This window comes from Desmodus rotundus, chromosome 4 (assembly GCF_022682495.2).
Source record: "Desmodus rotundus isolate HL8 chromosome 4, HLdesRot8A.1, whole genome shotgun sequence".
NCBI classification, from domain to species: domain Eukaryota; kingdom Metazoa; phylum Chordata; class Mammalia; order Chiroptera; family Phyllostomidae; genus Desmodus; species Desmodus rotundus.
In genome coordinates this window covers 149,106,992-149,132,842 of record NC_071390.1, presented here as the reverse complement: position 1 = coordinate 149,132,842, position 25,851 = coordinate 149,106,992, and the positions used below count along the sequence as shown (strand labels likewise).

General features: G+C 47.3%; 1 protein-coding gene and 1 pseudogene across 3 annotated transcripts; one reads left to right on the top strand and one right to left on the bottom strand.

Annotated features, from left to right (window-relative positions):
- Positions 1–672: 672 nt before the first annotated feature.
- SRD5A3 (steroid 5 alpha-reductase 3) lies at positions 673–25,851 on the top strand. 3 transcript variants are annotated; one of them, XM_053923110.1, is made up of 8 exons: positions 673–972; positions 5,838–5,980; positions 8,095–8,292; positions 9,449–9,583; positions 11,353–13,877; positions 16,272–16,354; positions 16,942–17,211; positions 24,305–25,851. In XM_053923110.1, exons 1-5 carry the CDS (start codon positions 752–754, stop codon positions 11,610–11,612), a joined length of 957 nt encoding a protein of 318 aa, XP_053779085.1. In that variant the 5' UTR covers positions 673–751; the 3' UTR covers positions 11,613–13,877; positions 16,272–16,354; positions 16,942–17,211; positions 24,305–25,851. The 3 variants fall into 3 exon arrangements, with proteins under 3 accessions (XP_053779085.1, XP_053779086.1, XP_024429463.2); XM_053923111.2 differs by lacking the exon at positions 24,305–25,851 and adding an exon at positions 19,641–20,914; XM_024573695.3 differs by lacking the exon at positions 16,272–16,354 and having other exon boundaries at positions 17,012–17,211; positions 24,305–25,850.
- Positions 10,296–10,836, bottom strand: LOC128780723 (10 kDa heat shock protein, mitochondrial-like; annotated as a pseudogene).

The following is a 25,851-nucleotide window of genomic DNA, read 5'->3' as shown; positions in this document are numbered from 1 at the left end:
TTTCCGGGCTGCATAAATGTAACTACTCCTTAACTGCTAGAGTTGAAAAGGACCGATGTTTTTGAAATACAATTTTCACCACTTTCATTTTTGTGGCATTTAAAATTGACTTGATGATTTTCTACCTTTAGGTTACACACATTCCCAACATCCTATTCATTTTTCGTATGATTTGCCTTTATCATCCATACATACACACATTCGTACTAATAGACTTATTTGCAATCATAGCTATGTATTTTATAGTCAGCATTTTTTCACTAAACCTACCATTTTAGTTGTCATAAACAGTTTTCCTTTTTTCTACAGTCTTCCTAATTATCACGTTAATGGCTGCATGTTATTCCAAGGTGATATTGTACCATAATGTAGCTAAATGCCCTAAAATGGAACATTTAAGATTGTTTCCATTGGGGAAAAAAATGCGGCGATGAAAGACTGGAAGGCACGTGGTCTCGTCAGTTTCGCTTCTTTGAATCTTATTCCGGGGTTCCATCTAGGAATCCCACAGTGAGACTGGGGACAGAAAGCGGCAGCCCAGCGCCGGAGAAACCTGTGCCCGCGATCCCTAGCAGCCCCGGGAGCTCCCTTGCAGGCTTGAGCGAGTCCCGGGAGGGGCGGAGCGCGTCCCCACCTCACGCTGCGTCACCGACGTCCCGCCGGCCTAGGGCTCGTGCGCGGCGTGCGCGGGGCCGACCCTGCGCCGGCCGCCGGGGCAGGCCCGGGGAGCGGCGGCGGCGGGCGCTCCGCCATGGCTGTGTGGGCTGGGGCTGCGCTGTCCACGCTGAGCCCGCTCCACGCGGTGTGGCTCACACTGACTGCCGCTTTCCTGCTGAGCCTGCTGCTGCAGCTCGTGCCGCCCAGCGTGCTCCCCAGCTCTGCGCTCTTCCAGGACCTGATCCGCTATGGGAAAACCAAGTCTGGAGGGCCACCGCGGCCGGCCGTCTGCAGGCTCTTTGAGGTCCCCAAGAGGTAACTGCTCCCGGGGCGTGAGTCATGGTTGCCATGGCACGGAGAGCCCGGGGCGCCCGGCGTGTGCTACCGGCAGGGGGCAGCAGAGGCGGGCGCGGGGCCTGCACGCACCGGGCCTGGCTGACCGGAGCGGGTTCTCCATCGCTGCGGGTGCGCCGCGTTGCATAGCCATGCCCACGTGTGCTTCGTGGCCCTGGGGGTGGAATGCCCCGAGTGCCCGCGGTCATCAAAGAGCTGAGCCGCGCGCTCTATGAAGCGCGCAGGAACGTGAACTTGTGGCCATATGGAGTCCTTCCCTCGGCGGAAATGAGTTTCTGAATTTAGGCCTGGTCTCCAGGCGGCAAATTCAAGTCTCCTTTGTCTCCAAATTCTCCCCTTTCCCCTCCCTGCACTCTAGGGGCTCATAATCTAAATTGAAGTAGCCAGAACTCACAGAAATAAAGTCAGGCTCGCCCTTTGCGTCTGTGTTTCCTTATTTGTCTCCCGGATCCTTGACCCTTCCAGTCAGAAGAAAGGGCGAGATGCTGGTCCCACGTTTGGCCCCACCTCCTGGGCTGCACGGACCCTCCTAACGACCTCAGCAGATGACCCTAGAGCATACTGCTGATGATGGCACACGTTAGGCAAGCTCGATCCCGAAGCTCCATTTGACTTTTAAACAGATCTCATAACCAAAACCAACGAAAGGGTAAACCATTAGGGCCTAAGCAGAATTCTTTCAGAAATTGTCAGAGTTGTTACAGTTTGGGTTTGGGGATTTTATTTTTTTACTTGAATTCAGAACATAGCTAGTAGGAGTCAGCCAACATTTCGAGAGGGTAGGAATATAGCAGTGGCTTTTATTTTTTAATCTTTAAGACACATCTTAAATTGGCATTTAGGAAGGAATCTGGAGGAATGTGATGCCGCTTCTGATGTGTTAAAGTACCCTAGTTATCGCTTAATCCTCTCACAGGCCGCGCCTGAGGTCCGCAGACAAGGGGGCTAAGTGCAACTGGGCTTCTGAGACGGGATAAAGCCCCTACTTTTGAGTGTGGGAGAAAGAGGCATGAGGTGTTACACTGGGTAGGGAGACCTCGATCCTTCTGAGGCACCCTAAAGGGAATGAGGCCCTAGGAAAAAGTATTCAAGACAAGTTGGTTAAACCTCCTAGTTCTTAAAAGCTCTTTTTAAGTGAAGATTACCTGTTATCCTGTCCTTTTCTACTTTCTAGCAGAGCATTCCCAGATTGTCATTTTTTAATGTTATAATAAGTGAGGAAAAAATGTTTTTAGAGAGTTTGAATGCCAACAATTTCTTTTCTGAATTTTGAAAGACGTACCAGTGTCCCTGGATTAAAGGACACATTTCAAGTCATTCTCTGCAGTTACCTATTTCTCTGGTTCCTATACCCCAGCTGCTACTACTCCCGTCCGTCCTTATGTCACAGCCAAGACGGAGAGTGTACCTGTCCCTCATTTATTACTGCAGCAGTTAGTACTCTTTGGGCTTCTTGTAATTTCTACTAGATTATTAGATAATTTACTCCTTTTTCTCCCAGAATTCTAGAGTGGAAGTTTGTTTTGCTTTTTCTCTAAGTTTAAACAAACATTTCTTTTAGAAGGTACAGCAAATCCAGGCCAATCACGAAAGGCAAAAATGCCAAGATATTTTATTTACATATTTTCCTTGTGCAGAATTCAATACTACTCTTAAAAGTGAAAATAAACCTATAGTTTTACACTTAGAAATAGGCAGCTGTAAGTCAGGTTTCTGCACCTATAAAGAATGTTTAGGTAATTTTGTTTGGGTTTTTCGCCCCGCTGAGGAGGCAAGAATAAAACCTTAAGTCAGTTCATGGAATGCATGTTTGATCCCATTACGCTGTCTGCTAGAATTTTTTTAAGTAATGGATGCTTTTGTTTGTTTGTTTTGTTTCGGTCTTGGTTCCTAGGATTTTGATATCCCAGAAAGTCTGAATAAATATGTAACGTCAAGCACAGTGCTCTTGCCTGGCATAGTGTATATGGAAGTATTCCTGTCTCTAAGATTTCAAAACGTTACGGAAACATCGCGATTGAATTGCGCTCCAGAGGCAAAGAGAACAGTCCAGACTTTCCCCACTGGGGCCCGGGGTTTCTAGCTAGTGATCCAGTGAGTTGGTGGATAGCATTTAGGGCAAACTCGAATTGGGGAAGAAGTACATCTGTATTTCTCAAACCTCTAACTGAAATTCAGCATTTCTTTAATGGTGAGTATAGTCAACAAACCACAGTAGAATTAGCACTACCTGCAATTTTCTGACATTTTTTTAATATTAATTGTGTTGGCCAAAGAGTTTGTTTTTTTTGTGAGATAGCTCTAGTAACACTTAGCTGTCTTTGACTTCATTCTAAACAATTTTGTTAGATTGTATTGTGACAGCTATCTTATTAGTGTGCCTTAAAAAAAAAAACTTACCAAAATTGATGAATTTTGGTGTAGCTATTTTAATATCAAAGAAAATACACAACATTTTCAGAATACTATGCTTTATTATTTCAAGAAAGATACAAGTACAACTGAAACACAAAAAAAGATTTATGCAGTGTCTGGAGAAGGTGCTGTGACTGATCGAATGTGTCAAAGGCAGTTTGCAAAGTTTCGTGCTGGAGATTTCTCGCTGGATGATGCTCCACAGTCAGGTGGACCAGTTGAAGTTGATAGCGATCAAATCGAGACATTAACTGAGAACAATCAATATTATACCATGCAGGAGATAGCCAACATACTCAAAATATCTAAATCAATAAAATTATTGGTGAAAATGAAAAAACGTGTCTTTTATTTGACGAAAAAAACCATATGAATTTTTTAGCCAACCCAATACATTAAAAATACTGGAGACCTCAAAACATTTCCATCACAGCAAGACTACTATAGTTATTCCCCACTAGGTCTTGTTATTTGATACATGAATTAAGAAACACATGTATAACTATATCACAAATGTGTTTTTAGTAGTGGTGTTACCTGTATTCCAGTACAATTGTTTTCCTCCGTAAAGGAGCCCATAGCCTTTGCCACACTGCCGAAGGAGTCAGTCCACGGGAGAAAAACGGTAACCCTTGCTTGTCTTGTGTTAACCATATTCCTGGTTCAGTGCCTGACAGATAATAACGTCTTGATCAATATTTTTTCAAAGAAATTTTTAGAAAGGTTTTAGCTTTAATCGGCTTATTAACTGACTTCAGTGCTTACTCTGAGAGTCACTGTAGGTGGTACGTCTTCTCTTTCACTCACCTTTAACTAGTGTTCACAGGTACTGCCCTGTGCCAGGAGCCCGTCTAGGCTCCTTGGAGCTTTTGTTCTTGTAAGACAGACAGTAAACACATAAACAACTCTTGTAAAACAAGCAAAAGAATTTCAGGTACTCGTAAGTGCTTCAGAGGAAATCCGGCAGAGTTACTTACTTGATCAGGAGCAAGACCGGTGGTGCTGGCAGTGACCCAGCTGGGAAGGATGGGTAGGGAGGGGTGGGGCAGGAGAGGAGTTCCCTGTTCACCAGAGCATTTCAGGCCTTGATGGAGACTAGATTTTATTCTGAGTGTCTGGAAAGCCATTTATGGCTTCAGGATGGGGAAGGGAGCATTATGCAATTTATATTGTTTTTTTTTAATCCACTCACCTTTGTTATCCAGCCCCCAAACCCGCCTCCCCTCTGACAGCTGTCAGTGTATTCTCTGTCTGTCTGAGTCTCTTTGTTAGTTGATGCATGGACTTTTGAAGAAACTATGCTCTTGAGCCTGGAGAAGATCAGAATTAGGAATAACAGTAAGGCTCAGAGAGGGCAGATCCGGCGATGTCGTTTATAACAGTAGCTGGGAGGTTACTATGGAATGTCCAGATTCGATCAGTGATAGACTGGGTCGTGGGCTTGGGCTGGGGGTGTTCTGAGTTCTGGTACAAGAGAAATCTGGCTCATCTGGAAGAGGAGACCCAGCGTTTATATTTAATCCTTCTGACTCCAGGCCATCTTACTTTGTCACAGTCTAATGAGACCGGGGGTGGCTTAATATGTGTATGATGCACTGAAGACCAGGAAAAGCCAAATGACTTCCAGGCACTTTGCAAAGTCAGAATGATTCTGAGTTCGTTTGAATAGAGAAAAACAGTAAGTGGCCCGCAAATGAACCTCTGTGCCCTGTTAGGTGATTTTGTTTCAGCAAACCAACATCTTTCACATTGAATTAACATTGCTAATTGCAATTGTCAGTGGTTTTGTGGTTTTATTTTTATTTCATTTGTAACTGTGTTGATTGCAAAGTAGGCATTGTACTTGTAGGAGAGCTGAAACCGGCAGGAGTGATGCCTGGTTTTATGAGTTAATATTTGTCATCTAGGTACTTTAGGTCAGCGCTAGAAAAACTCTGCATTGGAAGACCTGTAGGTTTCGCACGTCCCTGAGAGCCGGGCACTGCGCTTGTCTTGTGGAACAGTTGTGCGGCTCTTGCAGCAGGACTGCCCAGGATCTGGGAGTCTTTCATAGACTTGGCCGGTGTTAGCAGTCTTGGTTCTCTCTGCCAGTGCCTGGAGCCCCCTCTCTTGGAACTTGAGCCCAACACAGTTACCCAGACATTAGAGAGATTGCTCATTGAACTTCCATCTATGTTTAACAGGATCAGTCGTGTTCTTGTTAACCCTAGGGGGCCTCTTTTTCCTATGAATTAATGGGTCCCATCATTTTAAAGGAAATTTTGAAATCTGAATACTTGTAGGAATGGGGTCTATTAAGCATAACTAGACTTCGGGGATGGGGAAAAGAGGAGGCGGACACCAAAGAGTTGTCTGTCTGCATAACAAGTGGCCCGGCCCTGATGGTGACCTACCTTGCTTTCCCTGTGCAGGTACTTTTCTCACTTCTACATCATCTCCGTGCTGTGGAACGGCTTCCTGCTGTGGTGCCTTACGCAGTCTCTGTTCCTGGGAGTGCCTTTTCCACACTGGCTCCACACGCTACTCCGAATTCTCGGGGCTGCGCAGGCCCAAGGTAATGACAGCATCGGTCCTGTTCCTGCCTTTCCTGCCTGCAGGAAGCTGCTCTCTATTTTCCAGCCACTCTCAGGCTCCTCCCTGCAGGTGAGAGCGAAAGGAGTGCTGCACAGGTCCTGGTCATCCCCAAGGGGACGTCCGCAAGTCGTTTATGGAGATCTGGGCAGAGCTAAGAGTTAGCTCTTTGTTCCTGACCTCCCAGCAAGTTGGGCTGTACACAGGCCTGGCTGTTCTCCCTCTGGTATTTTTCATACTGTTGATAAATTTAGACTTAGGGGAAAAGCTTTGAGGATTCCCTCGTGTTTGCCTTGAAGCATTTATCATTTATATAGACCAACCAAAATCATGTCTCAGAACTCCAGAAATTTGATAGAAAATGACTTCTTCACCACCCGCTAAAAATGTTATGCCATAAGGCTTTGGTTTTATGATAAAATTGACTGTAAGTAGTTGTTGACCAAATGATTGCAAAGCAGTCGTTAAATTTGTCTCAGATGAAGAACAATTTTAAAATAAGGAATTGAAGGTGGAAGCAGTAAAGTGGTCTCCGTTAACGTCAGGCAGCAGGTGAGGGGCAGAGTTAGAAACCAATCGTTCCAGTGCTCCCTCTGCCCTTTGTCCAGCGGCAAACCATTGGCTCCCGGGGAGCAGTGCTTTTCTCCGTAGCCAGGGGAGCCTGTCGCAAAGGTGACAGGCAGAAGGGAGAGAGGCGCAAATCCTGCTTGGGAGGGGATCCCACCTAACACATGCAAGCTTCATCTCTTCATTTGTTTTGTTTTTCTGATGATAATTTTTTAAAGCTCCTTAAATTTTATTTTTCAATTGTAGTTTACATTCATGATTATTTTGTATTAGCTTCAGGTACACAACATAGTGGTTAGACAATCATTTACTTCCCATAGTGAGTCCCCTGATATTTCCAGCACCCACCTGGCACCACACATAGTTATACATCCAGTATTGCTGACTGTATCCCCTGTGCTGTCCGTTACGTCCCCGTGACTATTCCGTAACTACCAATTTCTAGTTCTTAATCCCGTGAACTCTTCCACCCAGTCCCACATGCCAGTCTGCTCTCTGCATGTGAGTCTGTTTCCGTTGCTTCAGTTTTATTTGTTCATTTATTTTGTTTGTTAGATTCCACCTGTAAGTGAAATCAGTTAAGTGGAGTCATTTCTTCAGGTGTTTTTGTGGGACTTGCCGGGGTTCTGGTATTTGGAGGGTTGGTTGTGAGTTTTGTTTGGTTGTTTGTTTTAACTTATTACTAAGGAGTTTAAATCAGGTTTTGCTATATTTAAAATACAAAAGCAGGCAAAGCTAATGCAAGCTGTTGGAAGTCAGGACAGGGCTTACCTTTGGGAGGGTGGAGGGAGGGGCAGTACCTGGAAGGGAACACAAGGCCGCATTCTGCTTCTGGATCTGGGTGCTGGTTACATGGGTGGGATGGGTTGGTTTGGGTGGTTTGGGTAACAATTCATCAAACTGTAATCTTATTGTATCTTTATGGAGTGTGTATGTGTGTGATATTCCCATTTTAAAAATCTGAGTTTTTTGTCATTTTAAAATCCAGCATGTCTTCTGACTTTTGGGGTCAGAGGGGTCAGAGCAGGTAGGAAGATAGAGCTCAGGAATCACAGCCCTTGAAAAGTATAGTTTCTTTTTTTTTTTTTTTTTTTGACATGGAAAGGAATGCATAATTCTCCCCGTCTCAGTTACTGTCCCCCTTTATGTCTCTGTGGGTGCCTGTGTCTCTAGTCTGCCCTGACCCCGGGGCTCCTACCAGGTGGGGCTTCTCAGAGGTCATCCCGGAACCCTTCCTGACCACCTTCATTAGTGTTAGTGCCAGGGACCGGAGACCTGCACAGACCTCCCAGTCAAGTCCACGCAGTCTGGGAGAGACCCCGCTTTGTCCCAGCTTGCCATGCAACCTTGAGCCAAATTTTTAACTTCCCTTGGCCCACTTCCCCACTGCTAAAAAAAAAAAAAAAAGGAAGGTGTTAGACTGGATGATTTCTAGGGTCCTTTCCTAGCTCTAATTTTGTTTAATAAAAACAAAACGTTGGATTAATCCTGACAAGACAAATGCTGAATGCGCTGCTTTCTGAACCGTAGGTGGTGAGCTGGCACTGTCTGCATTCTTAGTGTTAGTGTTTCTGTGGCTACACAGCTGGCGACGGCTCTTCGAGTGCCTCTACGTCAGCGTCTTTTCCAGCAGCGTGATGCACGTCGTGCAGTACTGTTTTGGACTTGCCTACTATGTCCTCGTCGGCTTAACGGTGCTGAGCCAGGTGCCAATGGATGGCAGGAATGGTGAGTGGTCCCTGGGGGCTGTCACCTGAGTCTTGGGGGGTGGGAGGTGCTCTTCAGGTGAAGCTTGAAAGTAGACCTGCCCCATCCGTCATGTCTTCACTGAAGATGGTAAAGTGAAGGGCCAGTCTAAGGATGGAGAAGTGGGATGTGAGGTTCCCCTCAATGGGAGTGAAGGCGGAGAACTCACATGGAATGAGTCTGAAGAGAAAGAGGAGTGAGGTCAAGAGTTGAAGGGGAAGGGTCACGTCGAGGAACACTTATAAAGGACCCATGGATGAGGACAGCGCGGTGGAGAGGATTGAATGTGGGAGAGGCGGGGTGGAGTGGGCTGGACAGGGGAGAGCAGTGGGCGGAAAGTGGGGCCAACTGTAATTGAACAATAATAAAAATATTTTTTGTTAAAAAAAATAAAAATAAAGCCAACTTCATAGAAAAATAGAATGCTAGTTGCCAGGTGCTGGAGTGAGGGGGAAATAGGTTCATGTAGGTCAAAGAATGCAAATTTATTCTTCCCTTCTTCCAGATAGTTGGATAAGGAAAAGGAAGATAATACCTTGAGGAGGTCTTTTCCTACAGCTAAATCAATCTGACTAGGTCCCGTCTAATCAGAAAGGGATGCTGTTTTGTTTTTCATCTGGGAGCTGACATTTCTCCCCTGTTTGAGAAGCCCCACCCTTACCCTCCACTTCCAGTGCTTTCCTTCCTTGGCAGAGCCCATCAAGTCAGCTTCCGCCTTCAGGCTCTCACTGACAATGGCTTAGGATAATAACTCGGGGAGGGGCTTTAGAAAGTGTTTTCCTGACAGTAGAATGTAAGAAAGAAGGCACAAGACCAGGCTAAGAAATAAAAGCTCAAAGCCATCTCCCCGCACAGGAGTCAGAGACAGAGCTGAACTCTGTGCTTAAAGCATTTGAAGAAGGAGCAAGAGAGTGTGTCATTGTGGAGTTCTCTGCCCGGGGCCATTGAAGCCTCCCTGGCTGAGGAGTGACTCTCCTTTGGTGTTCTTCCTCCTGTACTTGGGGAATTCTGTCAGGATAGTTTTATAGTCATGAGGAACAGAATGAGTGAATAATTATGTTCTGACTGCTTGATTTTTCAGTTCCCCGAGCTCTGAAATTGGGCAGCTCTGGCTAATGGGATAATTCTTTGTCCGCAGTCTCTGTGACAGGGAAAGACCTCTCGGTGCAAGCCCGGTGGTTCCATGTCTTGGGGATGATGATGTTCATCTGGTCATCTGCCCATCAGTATAAGTGCCACGCCATTCTTGGCAATCTCCGGAAAAATAAAGCAGGTAAGATACCTTGCAGAGCCACTGCGTGTGGCTTTTAATCCTCAGAAGTTCGTTGTCCGTGTTCCTTCATTCTTTTCCCTTCCTGTCTGCCCGAACTAGTTGACTAATGCACCAAATACTCATTTTTGGTAAGACACCCCTCTGGGTCTTGATCTTCCCGTCTGTGAAATGAGAGCATTATACTCAAAGATCTTTCTGGCCCCACTAGTCCTAGCATTGATGATTCTACTCTGTGCCCACATTCTGGGGCCTGCTTTGCACATACGTGTCTAACTGATGTATGAGCACTAGTATGACTATGCTGAGTTAGTATAATTATAGCCAAAGCAAAAAACCTGACTTTTCATGCCAAGCCCTATTCTGAGTGCTTTTCATACAGCTTCACAGTACTCACTTGAAGTGGGTATAGTCTCATCCTCATTTTACAGGTGAGGAAACTGAGGCACAGAGAGGTTAAGCAAGTTATGTAACTAGTAAGTACAGAGCCAAGAGGTGAACTTGTGCAGTCTCACTCTGGAGTCTGAGCGCTTTTTTTTTTTTTACGTTTACATCAGTAAAGTGAAACTCAATTTTATGAGACACTGGATGTCATTAGTTTGGATACCATTAGTTTACTATAAAAGAGATATGGAAATTACTTTCATGGTGAAAAGTTTCAGAATTTCAGTGGAATGAGCAACTTCGCGTGATGCCACTTCTGTAGTGATTTATTTCAGTCCACGTACTTTCCAAGAATGTCATCATCTCTCAGTAAGAAATAATCCCGCCCTGGCCGGTGGCTCAGGTGGTTGGAGCGCCTCCTGGACACCAGAAGGTGCGGGTTCAATTCCAGTTCAGAGCACAGACCCAGGGTGCAGGGTGCGAACCCGACGCAACCCATAGATGTTTGTCCCTCACACTGATGTTTCCGCTCTGTCTCCCTTCCTCCTCTCGGAAATCAATAAAAGCGTGTCCTCAGGTGAGGATTAAAAAAAAGACTAGAAAAGGAAATAATCCTTGTTGTCTGGAACTGCTTTGGTGCCTCCATCTTCCGGAAGGAGAACTTGTATCTCCAACTTTCACAGCGACTGGTTGAACCTCTTCAGCCGTTCCGCTGGAGCCCAAACCAAAGGGTCCAAACCAAAGTGTTGCTTACAATACCTTTCCTTGAAAATTTTCTGGAAGTACAATGCCTCCTTTGATTATAACTTCCACACCACTCCTTTCAACTAGTACTCTGTCAAATGACCCTCTCTAAACGCCCGTCCTGCCATGGTGCCCTTGGCACTCTGCTCTGGCGCCCAGCCACCTGCAGCCTGGGTGCTGGCCCCAGAGCTTCGGGAGGGACTGCCCAGCCCACAGGCACACTCACCCCTGCCTTCTGCCCCTGGTGGGAGGGAGGTGGGGGGTTGGGGGGACGTTCCACCTCATTGGCCCAGGAGGCCTTTCTTCCCCTGGGCTTTGCACAGACCGCTGATGGGAAGACTGGGAGGGGGAAGAAAAGAGGAGACCTTTCTAGGCTTTTTGAAGCCTGAACTCCTAATTTCTGTTGTGGAGGATGGATGGCGTGATGGGCTTTCCTTTAGTGCTTATTTACGGCTGGTAGTGTAGCCTGAGCACGTGGCTTTTTCATGCGTAGTAGACAGTGGGAGTGGGACAGATGGGTGGTTTGCACACAGGTCTGTCATACCCTGTTCCAAATAAGACTCCTCATAAATGAGTAGGGAGTGATGGTCAGACTTCCTTTTTGCAACATCACCTGTTCAGGAGGTTTTCTTTTTTCATTTCAGGAGCGGTCATTCACTGTAACCACCGAATCCCTTTCGGAGACTGGTTCGAGTATGTTTCCTCCCCTAACTACTTAGCAGAGCTGATGATCTACATTTCCATGGCTGTCATCTTTGGGTTCCACAACTTAACTTGGTGGCTGGTGGTAACATGTGTCTTCTTCAGCCAGGCCCTGTCTGCTTTCCTCAGCCACAGATTTTACAAAAGCAAGTTTGTCTCCTACCCGAAGCACAGGAAAGCTTACCTCCCGTTTCTGTTCTGAGATCACCTCAGTCATGAAGAGTGAAAGCTGGGCGACAGGTTCAATTAACTTACGGGCAACAAAGTCTAGAGACCAGAGTGCAGTTTCTGCAGAACTGTTGGAAACTCTCTATTTCTGCACCAAAGAGTCTTCACTGAATGAGTAAAGCAGTTCCCTTCAGGAAAATGAAACGTCAAAGAACCACTTCTGGCAGACCCCGGAGTGCCGTGTTTGCTTTCTGAGATGCTTTATAAAACCAACCAAGTGCTGAAAACTGGGTGAGGCCTCTCGAATCTGCTTCAGAGCAGACTGACCAAAAATACGCACGCAGCTTCAGACGTGTACAGTACACAGAGGGAGAGAGAAGATCCTCTGCGGCTTTGTTTTCGTGAGGGACAAGTGAACTGGGCTTCATAATAAGAAATACAATCGGTGCCAGTAACTGTTCCATGTCAATAAAGACAGAACAGCTTTTGAAAATAACAACACATAATCTCACGCCAAAGGACGCAGCGAATAATGAGTTTGTTGGAGTTAATTTATACTTTCACATGTTACCACAAAGGTTTCTGGTTACAAAGCCACCACTACACACTTCCACTTGTCCACCCCTCATATCATAGCCCAACAGGAAGTTGGAAATGTCCTCCATTTAATACTTTTTTGACACACCTTAAAAATGAAAGCATCTAAAATAAAGTATTTTTATGTTCGTGCATCAAAAGCCTTCACGGATGGAACTGACTTGCACTCTGGGTCGGGTAGTGCCGTCGCCTTGTTCATGTGTATGATAGTCGTTCAACTTGGGTTGATGTCTGTCTGAGTTCGTTTGAACCGATGGAATGAACCCGATGCTCTTTAGGAGTGAAGTTTACACTTAAAATAGCTTATGTTAAAATACACATGATTAAATCAAAGGGAAATGAATGCATTATGGGAAAAAATATATATAAACTTGAAAGATAATTCTATAGCCTGAACATGCAGCAGAACTTCAGGTTCATCCAACATAAGATTTACTGGCTTATTGACTGAGGTATTAACTTTATTCCTGTTATATAGGTAAAATGTTGTAGTCTGCTAGGTACTGAAATAATTGCGCCGATATGTCCCTTGCTGTGGAAGAAAGGACCTAGTTATTAACCAGGTGCATATCCCACACACAGTCTCAGTGCATCCTCCCCTCCCTCAGCCCTGAAGTCCTAACCCGAAGCTGCTAAACTGAGATTCTTCTTACTCCACGTTTTAATACCCGCAGTGTAAGTGTATGCTAAAGTTCTTCTTTTTGAACAAAGGATTTTTTAAATTTGTTTTTAGAGAGAGAGGAAGAAAGAAAGAGGGAAACACCAGTGTGTGAGAGAAACATAAATTGGCTGCCTCTCACATACCCCTAACTGGGGACCCGGCCCACAACCCAGGTTTGTGCCCTGGCTGGGAATCAGTCAGGGCACAAACCTGGTGGGCCTTCAGTTTGCAGGCCCATGATCAATCCACTGAGCCACACCGGCCGGGGCTAACGTTCTTACAACAACTCCGCTGTAGCATTTTCCGTCCCATCAATCAAATACCACTTCAATCAGTTGCTCAGTCTGTTCAAATGAATGACATACGTATTTCATTTATCATTTAGATTTGCCATTTTCAGGACCAGGACTCCAGGTTCAAACTTCTACACTGTAAATGTAAAGCACACTGTAGTTTGGTCTTAAATTCCACTGACATGACATGAATAATAATAGCAAATTACTTGGGGAAAAATGCATTTTGCTTTAACATTATTTGCGTTCTTCCTGATCAAATTGATATTTCATCTGCATTACAGACAGCACCGACTTCATGAAAATCACAAGCTTTTTGGGATGCTCAGGTAACCAAATTGCACTGAGTATGATAGTCAGGGACAATTACTTCCTGAGGTTGAGAACTAAAACTAAATCAGGAAATCTATCTCCCACATAGGTAAAGTGTAGGTAAAAATCAGCAAAACAAAACAAGAACAATAGCATGTACCAATAAAGAGAAGACAAGGGAATTTAACTTGGGGATCAAAGCATATTTTAAACTTCATGGAATTCTAAAATATAAAATGTTTCAACTGCCTATCTTAAGTCCTGACCTAGTGGCCCCAGTGAAGCATAACCACACGGACCTGCACCAGTGAGGCCAGAAGGAAGAGAAACATCCCAGAAGCTCATTCACTACAAAATCTCAGGCTCTGCTGTGAATGAAACTGTAAACAAAACGCAGTCCTTGGTTCTAAGGAGTTTACTGACCGTAGATGCCCTGGTAAGTGCCCCGCGGAATATACCCAAGAAAGGAGGGCAACTGGTGGCCCAGGTTCAAGGCCCGATTTTGTTTCTGATACAGAGGAGAGCGATATTTATGTAAGAAAAGTTGTGTGTGAGTGTGAGTATTTACCCACCCACATGCGTCTCTGACTGTGGGACACACGTTTCCCCTTTGATGCGTGTCTGTCTGTGCCGACATGTCGCAAGGTCAGTAGGGAAATTAAAACAGCGAAATCGATGGTGTGCATGGACGGTGGCTTCTCAAACCACACGGGGAACTCGCAAACGAAAGCAAACAGGACAGAAAAGTGTAAGGAAATGTTTGGAAAGTGAAAAGTACTGTGTTCCCAATTTAATGGCCATGCTTAGAAAGATGGTCATCAGAGAACCGAGGGTCGGAGGTTGTGGACCCAACGCCCAGCCCTGCCAGGCCCACGGCCCTCCCACTGTCTTCCCTCCCGGCCCTGGTGGTGACCAGCTGTGGCCCCTGTGGATGTCTGGGCTGTTTAAGCAGGATAGTGAGGAACTAGGACAATTCCATGGCGGTGGGACAGGAAAACTGAGACAGGTGGCTGAGCACAATGGCCACAGTTCACAGCCAGATGCAGATGGTCCCCAGGGCGGAAGGCCCCAGTGCCGGGCAGGGGCCAAAACTGGGCAACGGGGACCTCACCCCCAGTTTCCCCTGGCCTTTCCTCCCTGGAGACAACGTCGAGGCCTCAGATGTGTTCTAGTTCCAGGCCCAGAAAAGCAGCAAAACCAGGTGGGCAACACCAGAACCAACTGCACTGACTAAAGACCCCGGCCCTGTCACTGACCGATCAGTGGAGACCATGACCCTGAAAAGGGCGTACCTGGAGAACCGATGACTATTCTCCTGAAACCCCCTGAGACCTCCCCTAGATTCCCACCTGCAAGAGAGTGAGAAAAGCCTCCGGACAGAGGACCCAGAGCACGGGCTCTCCCCCTGGGGGCGGCTGGCGCCATTTCACTCCCTTTCTCATCCCCTCCCCTCACTTTGTTCTTCACAGGCAGTCTCCTCAACTCTGAGGCAGTGGGCGCCTAGCAGCTTGTCCCAGGGTGAGCCCCTGAGCCTGTCCCCAAGCCCCCTTTACATCTGGCCCTCAGGGCCAAGCCCTGGCTGGTAACACGGAGGCCTGCCTCACACAACCACATCTGCTCAGCAGGGAGGACTTGCTGCTTCTGAGCCTAATGAGGGGAAGCTCCCCGTCCTTCTTTCTTAAGAATGGAAAAGACTTCAGATTCCCCGAGGCACCGGTGCACGGCAGGCAGGTCCAGCAGGCCCAGGCCGTCTCTGTCCTACATAGGACACCGGCAGCAGATTTGCAACCTGTGCTCACAGAGTGTACCTCCGCCTCCTGGGTACGACCCTGCTGAGCCAGCTGCACAAGGGACTCTGTAGACATCCGGGACTCTGGACCCTGTTGGGGCGGAGATGGGAGAGGCAAGAACTGCCCCGCCCTAGGAGGTACTTTGAGGGTATCCGTCTCTACCTGAAGGAGAAGAAACACAGTGACTGTGCCTGGGAAGGTGTCTGAGTGGAAATCACGAGATCCTTGTCTTTAGTGACAACTTTGCAGGAAAGATTAAGAACTGAGGATAGAGACCTGGGGTCTCCTTGACACAGTTCTCACTGGGGAATGTGCTGGATCCCTCCAGCACATAGGGCTGAGGGCGTGGGAAATAGCTCTTCTTTCTGCTTCAGCCATAGAATTTATTTAATTCAATTCAGCAAATCTTTCGTCAGAGTATTAAGTAAGAAAATGTTACAAAATTCAATTCCTGGGAAATGAGTCCCAGGAAATGAGTTTTTCTGTTACCAAATTTGCTTTTTTTCTTTACTTATGAAATTCTTATCAAAGGAAACTTCTTGGTTCATTTATTCTGGAAACTTAAATCCTTATTTTTTTCTATATAAATCTATCTCCGAATAGTACTTGTCTACTAAGCCTCAAAGAAGTTCCACCACTAGCCAGAAAATGCCTCTCAAAAGTTGAGAATCCATAGAATTAAAAGAGCCCTGGAGAATATGGAATGCGTTCAGTACTTAGGTCTGAGTTATAACTGGTTTTTATATTCAGGCAGCGAGAGCAGTGGGTAGGAGTACCTGAGAAGGGCCGTCTAGCATGGCGTGGGAAAGATACGCGCTATTTATTGCCTGGTCCTGACACCTGGTACTCTCCCTCCCATCCTCTCCCCAGCCCTGCTTTACTGACTGCATTTACCCCCTTGTACAGCCCCGTTACCACCCCCCTGCACAGGTGCCTGGTTCTGTTGTGGGTTCAGCTTCAAGGTTTCTACTCAGAGCACAAAACCAAAGGGATAGAGCAAAAGTTGAGTGGAAGCTCATTGTTTTTCAAAACCATTGCAGGTGGGTCTGTTTCTATGTGTGCTGATGTGGATACTGGGGCTCTGAGCAAATGCCACTGTTACAATGAAGATATAGGTGCTGAGGTAAGAGGAATCAGCTTAATTCCTCACTGCGTGTGAGCTGTGTGAATGTCTCAGATAGCAGGGAGAGAGACCAGTGTGGGAGCATTTCGTGACTCTTTGCCTTAGAGGACCTCACCAATGCTTCAATGTGTCTTTCTAGAAATTGTGGGTAGTATTTCAATGCATTTTTGTCCTTTATCTTTTTCTCTTCTACTACTAATTCTGGGTGGCGCAGTTCAGAAGAAGGAGAAAAGCTTTCAATTCTGAACTTTAATGTATCTTCCTTTGATTACCTATCACCTTTCAGGTGTGTGCTTCCGCCTGAACTCTGCCAAAAAACATAAGAAGATAAAGAAAATTATGTCATTATATTATTTATTTAAGAAAGTAGATCATGTTCTTCACTCTAATCATAATTTTGCAAATTCAAGACTTACTATTATATGTTTTTAGGATAACCCCATGACTTTTGTTTCACGTGTATCTCAGCTGGTAGAGACATGTGAGTCGACATTGTCTGGGGCTTAGGGAGCAGTGCATTGAGTAGAGACAGTTACGAATATAACTTTCTTGTTCCTTTGTTGACTTTGCTTTGATGATTGTTACAGGAGGCAAGGAACACTTCGGTTTCGACTCTGACAACCTCCCGGGCCCAGGAGCTGTGTTTCTGTTCTTCAGGTAGTTTTGCACCCTTTGGACATACTTCCAAACAAGAATTCCCAAGCAGGAACCAGCCAGATTTTCTTCTTCTGTCTGATCTGGGTGTCGAGGCTGTGACCGGGCTACAGAGCAGTGGACGAGGGAGGGTTCATGCAGCATGGCTGTGTTGTGCTGCGAAAAGTTGGAAGATCTGCTGGAGCATCAGATGGTGGAAACAGGTGCGATTTGTCTTCTGCACTTGAGTGATAGTCCCTCTTTTCCAAGGAAATTTGCAGTCCTTTCTGTCACGTAGGCATGACTGAAGGGGGATAGTGTTCAGCTGTCTCCAAAGATTAAAGATTCTCCGGTTGTCCCAGCTATGGATCCAAAGTAGGTCCCTGCAAGAGAGCAGGCAGTGAGGGAGCAGAGCATCTCTCCCGCCGCTAGCCAGGAATATCAATAGACTGGGTCATTGAGAATTCCGGTAAGCCAGGCGACAGCCACCAGGGGGCGTCGCGGACACAATTACTGCCAAGTTTCGTTCGCTTCTTCCTTAATGCGCCATTCCCAGGCTGGCCGCAAGAGGGCGCGCCGGCAGCCTTTTCTGAAGGTCGGGTTTGGGAAATGCAGACTTAAGCCTTCGTTTTCAGTGTGTTGGGCCTCAAGACAGAAGCACAGTCGCATCGTGGCCCCCCTGAGCAATTTTGAGCTGCTTTAATAGCGAGCAAAACACCTTCTTCTGGTGGCCCTGCGTGCTGAACGCCGAGCTCTGCTTGGGCCTTGCCGGAGCCTTAGGTACCAAGCACAGAACCTTGCCTTTTTTACACTTTCCCCCAAGTTTTCTGCTTTACTCTCGCACAAAAACTCTAGTGAAGCCATTTTTACAAAGAATCCGTTTACTGAGGGCTTTGAAGCTGGGAATTAGAGTGTGTTTGGTCGTTTTTATAGATTCAGGATAGTTCCTGCACAAGATGCTGTCAGATTCAGAGAGGGGAGCACAGAAAGGATGGGGTGCCACTGGACCTTTTGGGGTCGCTGTGGAAGTGAGTTGGGGTGCCACCATCAAGGGGCCCCAAAGCCAGGAAGAGGCCCCTATACAGGTTTTGTTGACTTTTATGGTGATTTTTTCAATATTACAGTGTTCACCAGTGGAGTAAAGTATAGTAAAACTCAAAAGTGGGAACATTAAAACAGGAATTCCTGCCTTGGCTGGTGGGGCTCCGTGGGTTGGTGCCTGGCTTGTTACTGGTCCGGGCACATGCCTGAGTTGCGAGCCAGGTCCTGGGCTGGGGGCGAGCAAGAGGCAACTAAGTGATGTTTTTCTGAAACCCTTGATGTTTCTCCCCCACTCTTTCTCCCTCCTTTCCCGTCTCTCTAAAAATAAATAAATAAAATCTTTTTAAAAATCATCTCCTTAAACCTTTTAAAATATTAAAATATTTTAATATGAAATGTATATATAGAATTAAAAATATATTAACATTGAAACATCATTTTAACATCAGTGTAAAATTTAAAAATTTTTAATTTTTAACATCCAGACTTTTGAAACAGCAGGTATTAAACCTCAACTTCATTTAAACTGTATTTTATTTATACCAAAGCAAATTTAATGTAATGTTAAATGGCACTTTTTTGGCTTTAATGGGAACACACACATTAGTAATTTCAAGATTGCTTGTTTTTAACCAACAGCATTGCCACACTGGACACCTTCTCGTGACTGCATGGCAGTTTTGAATAATTTCTCTTTAACTTCACATTACCGAAATGTCTTCACAGGACCTCGCTTCGCCGATATTGTTCGAAATAAAACTTAGCGTTGTGTGTAAGCAAGCAGCTGGGGACACTTAGCAGGCCGTATCCTTTCATGTTCCTTTGGTTAGAATTCTGCAGACAGAGTGAAATTGGCCGCAGACAGTTTGCACCGCGCCCTCTTCCTCCGTGAGCCTCTCAGGGACTTGCAAGTGCAAGGTCATTTCATGTCTTTAGAATTTTGATCTTTTGTTCATCGTGCATGTTTTGGCATTAATTTTCATTTTTTCGCGTTCCATGACAGTATTATTTATCTCAATTACTTACATGTGATGGCCTCTTACGTTCCCTGCTTGAGGGAAGTGCTCTGCTGCTAACCCAGGAAAGGGTTTTGGAATTCGTGTGTGATCTTCAATGGCTGAAAATCTACAAATGTCTCATTTCTCATCAGGCTCTCCCACCCCTTCCCTTCTTTTCCCTTCATCCTGGCCTTTACAACTTTGTAAATTTATTCTTTGCCTTAGCATAATATCAGAGGTAGTCTCAACCCAAAGATGAAAGAAGGGGTTGCTGAGCTCATGTGTAATTCTCAGGAGAGCCACTTCTGGTCAGACAACTTCCCTCCACGCCAGCTCTCTACAGTGTGCTGCTTCTCCCATCGAAGGTTCAGGCACTGAACTGTGGGTGGAAACTGGGGCTGTGTTTCTTCCTAGGCCTGCAGGCAACCCCCTCTCCTAGAGCTTCCATTTGCTGGGGACTCCACAGGTGCCCTGAAGGTGTTAGAGAAACTGCGCTCAAAGCTTCTTTGCTTGGCTCGGCTGGGGTCCCACTGATGGCTGTGTATCCCGTTAGCACTAAGGGCAGCTGTCATCCTCTCAACCTGCAATTTGCAAACTTTATTTAATCTTTACAGTTTCCTGTGTGACGACTACAAAAATCTGTCTCAGCTTTTTGGAAGTGGAATTGAAAATCTATCATTTAAATTCAGGAGCCACAGACAGATTCTGTCAGAAAGTGAAACTTTCGACTGCCTTCCGGACCCTCCCTTCACTTGCCCGAGGTGCGGGCTGTGCGCAGTGCTGGGGTGCAGGCACCTCATGGATCCCAGCCAGGCCTTGGTGTCTGCTCTCCCGGGGAATTCTGGGAATTCTGGGATGCTGGCTGAGGTCTCGTTAACTGACATGAACCTGGGAGGAATCGATCACAGGAAAGAAGACATGCTCTCAGCCCGGGAAACATGTCTCTTGGGAGATTAAGAACATGTATAGACTCGTCTTCCAGCTAATGACTCTCAGCATTTTGGGCCAAAGGCCCAACTTCCGTAGCACCGACGACAGTGAAAATCCACATCTGCCACATGCGCACGCAGTGAGGAGCTTCTGTCAGAAGCCTGAAGGATAAGTGTGACTGTGAAAGTATGTAGCGCATCCAAGAGAATTTCGTTAAACGCCCCAGTCAAAAACTCTACACCACTTGTCATTTAATCATACAGTCTCATATAATTTTACCTATTAATCCCTGAGACGGGCAGTACAAAAGAGAGAAGATGATGAATTCTCCTAGACCTGGGGCGGATGTTACCATCCGTCCTATGGCTGCGGAGGGAATCCTCCCCTCACTCCTGCGTCCAGGTGAGCGTTGCCCACGTGAACCTCAGGCGGACGTGGCGGAAGGGAAGAGAGATGAAGAAGTCCATCAACCTTCCGGGTTGCTGCTCGCTGGCTGAGCGTCTTGACAAAATGCTTGCCTCTCTCTCTTTTCTCTTGCTTCTGGTGACCAGTCCTGTCCTGACCGGGGGTTTGGAGTGGTGACGGAGCCTGGCGTTTAGGTCCTAAGCTATTGTATTAGCCTTTGTAGCTTTTCTACTCCCCACCTCATTTTTATAAATTCCCCTGCATGAAATTCTCCTCCCGTTACCCAGATTTGAACCAAGCATGTTTCCTGCAAGGATCTTAACTAATAAATACAATGTTCAGTTCTCATTCACCGTGGTCTGGCTTCCACCTCATTTCTATAATCAGCTGTTCTTGCGAAGAGTTCTAGGACCCTCCTGGTTCCCATTCCAGGAGCCTTTTCAATCCTTGCGCCATTGGCCTGGCCGCTGCCTACAGGACGTCCTCCTGCTGCTCGTTTTCTCACAGGTGCACGCAGACGATCCTCGCCTGTTGTCCTTACAGCTCCCTGCCTCTCCTTCTCTGGCTCTTTCCCCTTTGTTTTCTCTAATAGCCCCTCTCGACACGTTGTTGCTCCTTGGGCCCAGCTCAGCCCATCGTTACTTTCACATGAACCACGAAACGGTCATTTCTTCCCCTCGGGGGCATCGCGAGGAGTTGGTGGACTGCGGCCCGTGAAGCCCTTCTCACAGTGCCTGCCAGAAACGTGAGGGCTCCAAAGTGGTGCTTTAACACATGTTAAAGTTCAAGTTTCCGATAAGATACCAAGACACAGTTGATGTGAATTTACAGATCAGATCAGGATAGGAAGGCTTTACAAGGAAAGAGTTAAAAACTGTATCCATGACACTTGAAATTTTTCAGTCACCGTGACCCTCTAAAAAGATCAAGGAGCAATGGGACAGAAGTTCTTCCCAGAGAGACAATGAGAATAAGGAGTTCAAGCGTTGTCTGAAGAACTGCCTTCTGACTTGAAGAAAAGTCGTCCCAGAGCCAGGAGACTGGGCTCTCCTGAGCTGGAGCCCAGAAACCCAGCTACAGAATTAAATCCGTCTTCAGGGTGGGTTATCTGAAGATGCCATGGTGGTTCCCCCTTTTAAACAATTCTCCTTTTTGAGATTTCTTAACTAACAATTTCAGATAAAAGAATAACTTCAATGAAAAGTCACCAAACAGCGTGAACATTTGTAGATAGTGGTTTCCATGCCCCTCCCCCATGGGAGTCCTTTGTCTCCGGCCACCAGCTCGCTCTCTCCCTCCCGCCCTCCTCAGCCTGCGCAGGTGCGCTGACACCCACCGGGAGCCCTCCCTGCAGGGCCAGCGCAGCAGTGGGCTTCGACCCCACACCAAGTGGGGGAGCTAAGGCCTCCGCCCCCTGCCCGAAGCTTCTCCCGTCCTGTTGTGGTAGGCGCAGATCCTACAGTCCTACCGCAACCCTGCACTGTGAGCAGACTCTCCGAGATTATCCAATCAAGACTTGTAGGAACAAGAATGAGGAGGCAGGCAAGCAGGAAAAATACATTCTCTTAAGCAATGAGGGGGACTTGGAGGACTTTGACAAAAGTCGGTTTTCATCAACGCGCCAAACTCCGCACGGGTGAGTTTTGAGGTTTGTGGGCAAACCTTTTGTTCACAGAGACCACCCACTTTACAGCTCTGTGTGTGTATGTGTGTGTGTGTGTGTGCATGGCCATGGGGTAAGTGGGCACCAGAAATTCACCTGCAGACACACAAACATGTGCCTGAAGCAAAATAGAACTGAAGCCTGTTGCCACCTTTTTGTGAGCTGATTTGGCAAATTTTCTCATCTGATGGTGAAGCTAGCCTAGGCCAGCTCTCTTCTCCCACTGGGACCACATTCCATGGGCCTTCGTGTTGCTCTGCTTCTGGAAAATTCCTTCATGCCTCTTGAAGCTGTGTTTTCTCTTTAAAATAAAATATACGGTGACTCCTCCGATGGAGGGTTGTCAGAGCAAACATAAGGAGCCATAGATGTGTGCGTAGCCATGGCGGGCATCTCTGTCATCTCAGTTTTAGAGGGCTTGGCAAAAAGAGATAGCAGATTTGTCCTCTGTAAATTGGGGGAAAAAATGTGGCCAAAAAAAAACCCCAGCAAGAGGGTCCCTTTTCATTTACTCAGATTTCTAATGAGATTATAAATATTTTTAAAACCACAAGACAGACAAAAATCTTTGGGCCAGAGAGTTGATGTCACAGTGCAGGCTCAGGGCACCAGCCGTCACACCCTCACAGCTTTACCCGACCATCGCTCCCTGTCTGTCCTCCCGGCCACACTCCCCTGTACACCCTGAGGCTCACCCTCACTGGTTTCTCCATCCAAAGAGCGATGGTGATGACAACCACAGCGTCACAACCACCTGGTGTCAGTGCCGGAAACTGGCCTGAAATGCTTCACGGGGTTGTGCCCACAAACTCATGCTCCCAACCAGGAAGCTGCGATCACTGGCCTTGTTGCAGGTGAGGGACTGGAAGCTGAGAGAACAGCAGATGGCCAAGGGTGATGGGGAGCAGGGCAGGCAGGGTCTCAGGGTGTGAGCAGCTGGGCGGCAGGCGGCTTGTGCAGTCGGAGGGCAGGTTTCCGTGGCTCCACAGGATGAACGACTCTAGCGAGAGGATGAGAGAGGAGGTGACAGGGAGAACTCCAGATGCCAGGCTCTCCGGTGTCCTTTTCCATGGGGAACTTCCTGGGTGCCCCCCCCCCACACACACACACCTCAGTGCAGTTGAGCCTCCCATTCCCGGGGCAAGAATTACATTCATGACCGTGGACAGTTTCTTCTGGGTACGCGCTGGTGTGTTGATTTCCATCTTAAACAAGAGAGAGAGACAGAGAAGAATTCCTCCATATTTAACAAACCAAACATCCCTGGGAGGGCGGTTCTATCCTGTGTGGCAGGGAGCAATCCGAGTGCTTGCAGTAAGGTCATTCATGAAGCAAAATGTGCTCACGTTTAGGGGACTGCTTCGTGCACTAAATGCCTTCATTGCCGGCCAGGGCTCACGCCACCTGGTCTTCCTCCATCCTGAGCACCTCTCCCTGTCACCTGCTCTGAGCTGCGTCCCGGCTCACCTTTCCCAGGAGCGGGAGCAGCAAGGAGAGACGGAGTTGTCCCTCTCGGCAGGCGCACTCAGGCATCACTTCAGGGAGCGCGAAGCATCTTCAGTTTCACCTGCTCCTCCAGCTAAGGCAGGTCCCTGCAGACACTCGGTGCAGGTGGCTTCTGAGGTTGGCTTTCCCCATGTGACCATGACAGTAACTGCCATGTCCCCATGTGTGTCCTCTCACAGTTTCCTGATGGGTAATTCTCAGGAAGCTTCCCCCTCTACCCTGAGGATGAGCTGCCCGCATCCTCGGCTGCTGTGGTCACTGGCCACACTGGGCCCACAGACGGGCCTCAGCCCCTGTCGAGCCTGCTGGAACTCTTTAAAAGAAGATCCAAACATAAATGTGATTTCTCACAGCTTCGTGGAATGTGCCAATTTGATTGGCATACTTTGTTAACTGAAATAAAGTTATTAATTGAAAATGTTGCATATTGCTGTAAGGAGAACAGAGGTCTGAGAGTTCGCTGTTAACAACTCATGAAATTTCCTACCTTTGATTCCAAGTAATCAACTGCTTACCACCGTCCATAATGACACAGCCATCTGTCCCTCCTCCTTAACCACAGAATGTTATGGAAAATTGTGTTACTGCCTTGCAGCAAATCAGGGCCAGCACATCTAGAGAATTCTCTGGTATTCCTCACACCGAGGATAGGGGGGAAGCAGATGAAGAAGAAAGACATAAAGGAAGGAGGGAGGGAAAACGGTGGGAGAAAAGAAGCAAGATCTCAAAAATATTTCAAAAATGATCTCACTGTCTGTGTTTTCCTTTTAACAGCATCTTGTGATGTTGCCAGTGAGCAGACGATACAACAGTTACCACAGAAAAGAACAGAGGGCACCTGAACTCAGAGACAGCCCAGCAGGTGAGGGCAGACTCTGTTCCCAAGTCCAGACGGAGTTCAGAGCAGCAGGAAGAGCGAGGACATGGCTCAGGAGAGTGGCTTCGTGTCAAAGACGAGGTCACTTCAGCGGGGCAGTGACTCTGAAGTGATGGTGGACATACTTAAGGACTTATTCAGGAAAGCCAGCTGGCACATTTTTAGTTTCTACTTCGGTTCTCTTTCCCCCTTCTTAAAAGCATGAAAATCCAATGCATTTTTACCCTGCTGGTTTTTTGATATTTTTCATTTGGCAGAAAAGGAATTTCTTTCCTTCCTTGGTGTCTCTGATGGACCTGGAAGCCGGTGAATCCCAAGCGGCCTCCCCATTCCAGGCTGGGCATTGACGACTCTCAGCAACACCGTGTACCTGCAGGATCAGGGGCTAACTTCTGCCCGTTCTAGACAAAGCTGAGACACTCGGCCCAATCCAAACCAGGTTTTCTGAGAGTTGGGTCTGTGTCATTCAGGGAAAAATTGTCAGTTCCTCCCATGTGCCAATACTGTGAGAATTAAGGGATCATCAGACACAGACTTTTTGCTCCAGGTGCTGAGACTCTAGTGGAAAATAGAAGACAGGTGTTCAAGGAACTAGTTGCAGAAGGCCAGCAGGGCAACCACAGACTGTGTTAGCAGGGTCGGGATTCGGTCCCCACTGGCTGTCACAGAGCCATGTCCCTGTGAGAAGGGGCAGTGGGACCTCCCGAGACAGCTGGGCCTGACTCCTTCCTGTGTGTCCTGGCTGCTTGGTGAAAAGTCGCTCCGACGCGGACAGCCCCTCTTCTGTACAAGTGTCCGTCTCCTGCTGGGAAGGAATTCTGCCTTGACAGCAAGGGCTCTGGGCAGCCTGCTGGCGGTTCCACGACGCTGAGGAAGACGAGCACATGGCCAAGCAGCCCACGAAGACATGTCGGCAACACCAACCCCGGGGCAATGCAAGTTAAATCCACAGTGGGGTCTCACCACGCAGCCCTGAGGATGGCTACAGTGAGAGTGCCCACACCAAGCGCTGCTGTGGGTGTGGGAACCAGAGTTACTCGTACACTGCTGGGGAGACTGTCAAATGCTACAGCCCTCTGGGAAACAGTGGGACAGTGTCAAGAAAACAAACCTACAGCTAGCACACAGCCTGGCGTACCCACGCTGGGACATTTCACACAGTGAAAGTAGGACTGTCAGGGACGCGAAACCCTGAGCACGGCTGCGGGTGGCGCTCTGACCTGCCACATCCCCAGACTGGAGTACCCCCAGAAATCCCGCATGGCAGAAGACTCACACCCTGGGTACATCCAGGTGTGAGCAGCGCCCAGCGGTGCGCGTCACGACCTGTCCTCACCTCAGCAGTGCAGAGGCACCACAGGGAGGCCCCGGGAAAGAGCCCACCCGAACAGGCTCCGGACAGTATGACCCCATTGCTGTAACCTTCATGACAGGGCAAAATTAC

Excerpts from the sequence above, each read along its gene's own strand:
- SRD5A3 (XM_053923110.1), top strand. The coding sequence starts at position 752 with ATGGCTGTGTGGGCTGGGGCTGCGCTGTCCACGCTGAGCCCGCTCCAC. Across the intron at positions 8,293-9,448 it reads GCCAATGGATGGCAGGAATG|TCTCTGTGACAGGGAAAGAC; the intron begins GTGAGTGGTCCC and ends CTTTGTCCGCAG. Across the intron at positions 9,584-11,352 it reads TCTCCGGAAAAATAAAGCAG|GAGCGGTCATTCACTGTAAC; the intron begins GTAAGATACCTT and ends TTTTCATTTCAG.